Source organism: Austrofundulus limnaeus, unplaced genomic scaffold (assembly GCF_001266775.1).
Source record: "Austrofundulus limnaeus strain Quisiro unplaced genomic scaffold, Austrofundulus_limnaeus-1.0 Scaffold18, whole genome shotgun sequence".
Lineage (NCBI taxonomy): Eukaryota > Metazoa > Chordata > Actinopteri > Cyprinodontiformes > Rivulidae > Austrofundulus > Austrofundulus limnaeus.
Window position 1 is genome coordinate 3,433,730 of NW_013952420.1, and position 6,245 is coordinate 3,439,974.

The following is a 6,245-nucleotide window of genomic DNA, read 5'->3' on the forward strand; positions in this document are numbered from 1 at the left end:
TATTAGTACTGATCGAAAGAGTAATTCTAAGACATTCTTTTGGTTTATTTTTCAGATAAGTAAATTTACTTAATACTAGAACATGCAATTCATTCTTCCAAGCCTACACACGGATTCATCTTTCTGCATCGCTTCAGCGATCTCCTTCCAAACATTCTGTGCCATTTGAACATCTTTATGATCTCTCATAGAGGGATCATATAAAAGCTGGTACATCCGAATACGTGAGCAGCTTCGTGTTGTCAACGGCGTGCGCACTAGCCTTTGCAGAGTTTCAAAAAAATCAGAGGTGCACGACACGCGCAAAACGCCGTGCGGGGCCAAAGCGCAGGGGCGGGGACGGCGCTATTGCGTCACTTTTGACATGTTGAGTATAAATCTAGCTTAACTCGCAGACAGCGTGGCAGTATGCCAGAGGTCATTTAGGATCTGGGTTAATTCAGCTCGAACTCGGGGGTCCTAATTTAGTGTGAGAATTTGGTTCTTAACTCGGGTGAGTCAGGAACTGGCCAGCTCTAGCTGTCACACTGTGATGTATAGTATGTCAATGTATAAAAACATGACAAAAATCAAACAAGTACATAATAAGTATGTAATAAATATAAGTAATAAGTAAGTAATAAGTAATAAGTATAGTAAAATGTATGTTTGTCAAATAAGTTAGGTCTTAGTTCTGAATAAGTTACCAGCATGCATAAATTGTCGTACACCGATGCCAGCCAAAAGTTTTGTCAATGCACACCATTTTCAGCATACACCAACATCTTGCTGATAAGTTGGAAATAAGTTACAGTTGTGACAGGGCCTTAAGCTAAATTTCACTCAAATGACATGCATTTGCCCTTTATTTTATGTGTGCAGGTACACAGACCACTGTTAGGAGATTAGGTCACACAAGACCTTTTCCTAAACAGCAGAGTCATCAGATTACACACTGTGCTCCTCAAGGTGCAAATAGCAGTCATAAAACACTACTTGGGAGGGCGCAAACAGCTGGACTCTCTGGAGTCGACTCATCCAGACAAGCAGCAACAGGAATAGGATGGGCGTGTAAAACAGTGCAACGGAAACGAGGTGGGGAGATTCAGTGCAGCACAAGGTGCACTTGAATGTGAGCAGAATGTGGCTCTCCTATTTATTTTTTCCATACGTTCCGTGCTTTTAAAAGAAGCCCATCAGTTTGGAAAAATGTTGCAAACTGAGTTAAGTAAATGTGATCTGTTTTTAACAGTGTAACTGACTCTTTATGACTGAGGAAACAGGGATTAATATCTGCATCTGATAAAAATGGGAACAATTTTTTACTTTTTTTTATGAATCCTATACTAAAAATGAATTCTTTGACCACACACACTGTTTGCTCTTCAAAGCTCTATCACATAAATCCCTTATTTATTTTTGGAAATCCCAGAGGTGGAAAGAGTGTGCAGCATTTTATTATCACTATTGCTGCTAGCCTGAAGGCAAGATACACACCTACCTTTTTACAAGAAAAAAAAAAAGCTATGCTCATCAACTGATTTGTACTACCTTTCACAAGTTTCTTTTTTTGTTGTATGTCACAATCTGTTTCATTTGAGTTCACTGGTAACTTTTGGTGTTTTGTTATTTTTGATTTATTTGCGTAAATATTTGTTTCTTGTGTTTCAGTTTTTCCAAGTGTCTTGTTGCATCACTCTCTTCCTCAGTCAGTTTCTGCTCCTCAACTCGTGCCCCACCCATTCTCACCTGTTCTCAGTTGTCATTTTGACCAGGGGCCTTCACTCCACTCAAAGCGGCATCATGCAAGACACGTCTCCTTTCTGTAAGTAAGCTTTCCCCTTGAATGTAACTTTATAAAACTAAAAAAAGATAAATAAATATTACAGAACATGGCTGAAACAATGTCTACTACAGTAAGCATTCCACTTATCCTACGGCACCCTCACCCCAATGAAAGCCAGACTAAAGTGCATTACGCAGTGACAAAGTCTACAGGAACAGTTTATGATCTTGCCTTTTACACATGTGTCCATGTAAGAAGTATGAACCCATTTGGCAGATGAACTCAGTGGGATTGGCATGCTACTTTTGTTCCACCAGTAATTGCTTTTACGTACAGGATTGTTAGTTGGTTTTCCTAAAGCTAAGCTGACCACTATACGGGCTGCCAGAAGAGAATTTAGTGTACAACATCAAACACTACCTACAAAGGGTGGGTTCAGTTCTCATAATGTCTAACAGGGAGTAAACGACCCTTATAATCTTCAGTTCTTTTTGCTTTTTCTCAGCCAGTCTTTATATGATACACTACATATTTCAGTCACTAAATTCAGAAGTTGATATTCTCAGAAGAATCATTATCCTCGAGCATACCGCAGCACTTTATTTTAAGACAAAGTTCATGTAATCATATTTACTGATTGGTCAGATGCTGCTGTGAAACAGTACATTAATAATAACATGCAGGAAGCAACACGAAGGCATTTTTGAGAAATGGTTACTGTCTTTCCCATGCAGTCTAAATATCTGACTGCTGATAAAGCTTTAGTAAGTCCCTAACTCCCAGCAGAAAAAGTTGAATTCCCACTGAAGCACTACCCAAATCTGTCCTAACCAGCGTGACTCGTGAGAACCAAGTTTGCAGTCACTGCAACCATGGACTTTCCAGGTTTAATCTTTTAGTAGTAACTAATCTCACACGATCACAGATGGGGAACCAATTCTCATACTAGGAACTCGTTTACTGTTATACAGATATTAACAGCTAATTAGCAAGAATGAACCAAGCAACTTTTCTACTTAAAAAAGGCCAGGTTAAGATGAAATGCGGTCATAAGTGATTTTGTTTTAAATCTTATTTTATTAAACTTGAGAATATTATATGTAATTTTAAGACTGAGAGGATTAAATATAAATTCATAAAGTCCTTTGTTCTCTTGTCCAGTCTGCTAAGAAGGCTTGAATAGCAGTAGGGATCTTTGGGTGAGGGGAGGCCCTTTGGTTTCCCTATTGTAAATCTTACAGTAATGTTTTCTTTTATGCTTATGGATCAGAAAAGGACCACCAAGGCAACAATTGAAACCCAGCCAACTTTCTCCAAAAAGAAAAGTCAGAACAAGAACAAAAAAGATTGCAGTTTTGCAGTAAATGCACTTTGACTGCTGAGCGTTGAATGATTTTGACAATGTGCTGAAGAAGCTGAAACTGAATTGGTGAAGTTAAATCATTCAGAACAAAAGCTAAAATTAGCAAGATAAAAGCAAAAGTTTTCAAAACAGTACTTATAAACAAAACAGTGGCTAATTAAAACCTGCAAAATTGTAGGTAAAACTTGCAAAACAGTACATTAAAACTAAAACTAGTACAACAGTAATTAAAAGCTAAATTTGGCTAAACATTATTCAATAAGCAAAATAAGAAACATGTATACTGAAGTACTATTCAAAAGAGCACAATGTTTTTTAAAGACAGTAATCCCAATTCACTTAAACGGGTAGAAAAAATAATAAAACTTAAATATTTAAAGAAGTAAAAGAGTTACAAAGACACATTGTCCTGTGTGAGGTGACTATCTTGACATATGATTGATTAAATTAGCTGAAATCATACTGGAGTTCAAACTAATACTATTAAATAATAATAAAAAAGCATACAGAGGAAACTATAAATAGGATAAGTGTAGTATAAATGCTGAATCAGCTTTCACATATTACAAACATAGTCCCTCCAGTGTGTCCTGGGTCTCCTTCCACAGCCAAGGTGTGAGAGCCTGTTTTGAGAGTCGAGCTTCAAAAAGATTAAAAAAAACTAAATAAAGCTTTTTGGACAAATGCAACTCCCGTTGTCACTTTTGTCTTATAGCTGTAAAATATAATGTTAAGAATTACTTCATGCCTAAAATCAGTGCCTAAAATATGTGATTCATTCCTATATTAACACAAAGTTTAATTACTTCAAACTTCCATGTAAAAAATCAACAGTCTCTGTACCCTCTCGACACCAATTTCCACATACATTAGTCAGATCATTGTAATAAATTAACACAATAAATTTGGATATAAGTGGGCTGACTTGCAAATAGAGGCCTAATATATTGTTTTATTACATATAATATATTTAATTCAGTATTGCAGTTCAGTCTTCATGTGTAAAAAAATAAAATTGTGAAATTATATTTGTCATATATACTGTCATTTGAATTCAGACTTTTCACTTTATTATGGTGCCCAGCTAATTTGCCATTAAGCCCCTAAAAAGGTACCCTTTGCATAAGCATGCTACTCCATGGTAAGGAATGTCAGATTTTTTTTTATCCCTGAACTGAACTTCATGTACTATTAGTCTATGACCAGATGCTTAGCCATCTGTTTAGCATTTTCCAGGCTTACAAATCAAGCGTGACAAGGTGAAATGCCTCACTTGTCCTCACATTAGTTATTCTATTGCAGGTTTAGGTAAAGTACAATGAAGACTGAAGTGAGGACACATCACAGACACATTGACAAGACTTACCTGCATTACCAGTGGGAATTCAAGTAACATCAACTACAAACTTTCTGCTGACACGGAGCAGAAAGTTTGTTGCTGAGTTCTTTTTGGAGGGTAGCTTCACAGAAGCAGAATGAAACTGATGACAAGAGCAATGTTTTGAATAAACATAATTGTCTTACAGCAACAGACTTGTAGTTTTAGCTAATTTGTCTTTCCTGTCGCTCAACTTTTACCACTTCTTAGTTTAGTAACCTTATAAAAAGCCCCAGTCTCAATGTTTATTCAATCACATTCTTAGAATAGGTCAAATATTTTTGACAGGTTCAAAATTTCCTCCAAATCAGGTAGTGCAATTACAGCTCTACCCAAACAATCTAAATGAAGAACGTCCACGACACATGCTTTCATTTGGAGTGACCTCCAAATGCTCTGACACAAAAACACACACCAACTCAAATTTGACTAATTTCTCCCTCCTTCTGGCTCAGTTCCTTCTGCAACCTGACTCTGTGCATGTTCAGACTCACCATCCCCAAGCATGTGGACAGAGCCACAGAGGAGTTGACCCCTGACCTCAGTGACCCCTGGTAAAAGCAGTGGTCATCTTGGTGGTAGGCCCTCAGGCTTTTGGTGCCATTCTTTCCCAGGACCTGGATAGTAAAGCCAGGTGCGATCAGGCTCTCCGACGCCGCCCTCAGCTCCATGTGGAAGTCCTGACCCAGGCCTCTGAGCCGGAAGTGAACTGTTTCGCTGCTGTCGGTGTTTGAGGAGTTGGCATCTGGAGTTAGGGATCTACGGCGTCTTCTGAGCTGATGGTGCATGATTTCATGTGAGATGTACACACCTTGGTGATTGACTTCATATGGAGTTACAATTTCATATTCTGGGGAAAAAAATAGGACAAGGACAAAAAAACCCACAACAAGTTAAATAGCGTATCTATGTTTATGCAAAATTTTAAGAAAACGTTGAGTTAGAAATGAGTCATCTAAAAGTATTGATTATCACACAATTAAAAAAAATTGACCCACATGAAGAAAACAGGTGTCATTTGTCACAACCTTGCTTTGTTCTGGCTACAAATCATTGTCTTAAAGGCAGCAAAATTATTAGATATGTAGGAGATATATTAACACATTCTCACTCCCAACTCATCAACATATTGACACTTTTCCAAAGTTCCTTCTGCGTCTTGTTTTGACGAGTCAGGTGACCCCCTCACATCAGTCCTTGCCGCCCATGGCTTTTCCGGGTTGTGCCACCAGGGGTCTTTGGGTCGGGGGTCTGAGTGTAACATGAGGGATTAGGATAAATGGTTAGGTACTGGGGTCAGGGATAGGATGTCTACAGCGAATAGTAGGTAATTTTAGGCTTTGGAACACATAGTTCACGTGAATTTCCTACATTTTCAAAAATAGTTAATTTTACGTACTAGGGTCAGGGACATGATGTCTAAATTGAATAAAGGTAATTTTAGGCTTTGGAACGGTAGTTTTGGTGCATTTTCTACACTTTCAGAAATTATGACTACAGATTTCGCCCCATCTCGTCAAAAAATGACGCAAGGGGAGTACCCGATGCATCAAAATGGGACGCAGAGGGCACTTTGGAAAAGCGTCAATATGTGACGAATCGGGAGTGAGAATTGGTTTTATATATATATATATATATTTTGCAGCTTTAACTTGAAAATGTTGGTGAGTTTCCCTCAAATGAACCTCTTGTTTTAAATGCTTAGTAATTTGTTTCAGGATATTGAGTCACTCCAGATG

At 37.9% G+C, this 6,245-nt stretch overlaps 1 protein-coding gene across 2 annotated transcripts in view; it reads right to left on the reverse strand.

Moving 5' to 3' along the window:
* adamts16 (ADAM metallopeptidase with thrombospondin type 1 motif, 16) overlaps positions 1–6,245 on the reverse strand; it is a gene marked incomplete in the record, with an annotated part of 76,601 nt that overhangs the window by 64,256 nt on the left and 6,100 nt on the right. For both annotated transcript variants that reach the window (XM_014003433.1, XM_014003432.1), the window contains 1 exon segment: positions 5,001–5,356. In XM_014003433.1, coding sequence (XP_013858887.1) covers positions 5,001–5,356 — 356 coding nt within the window.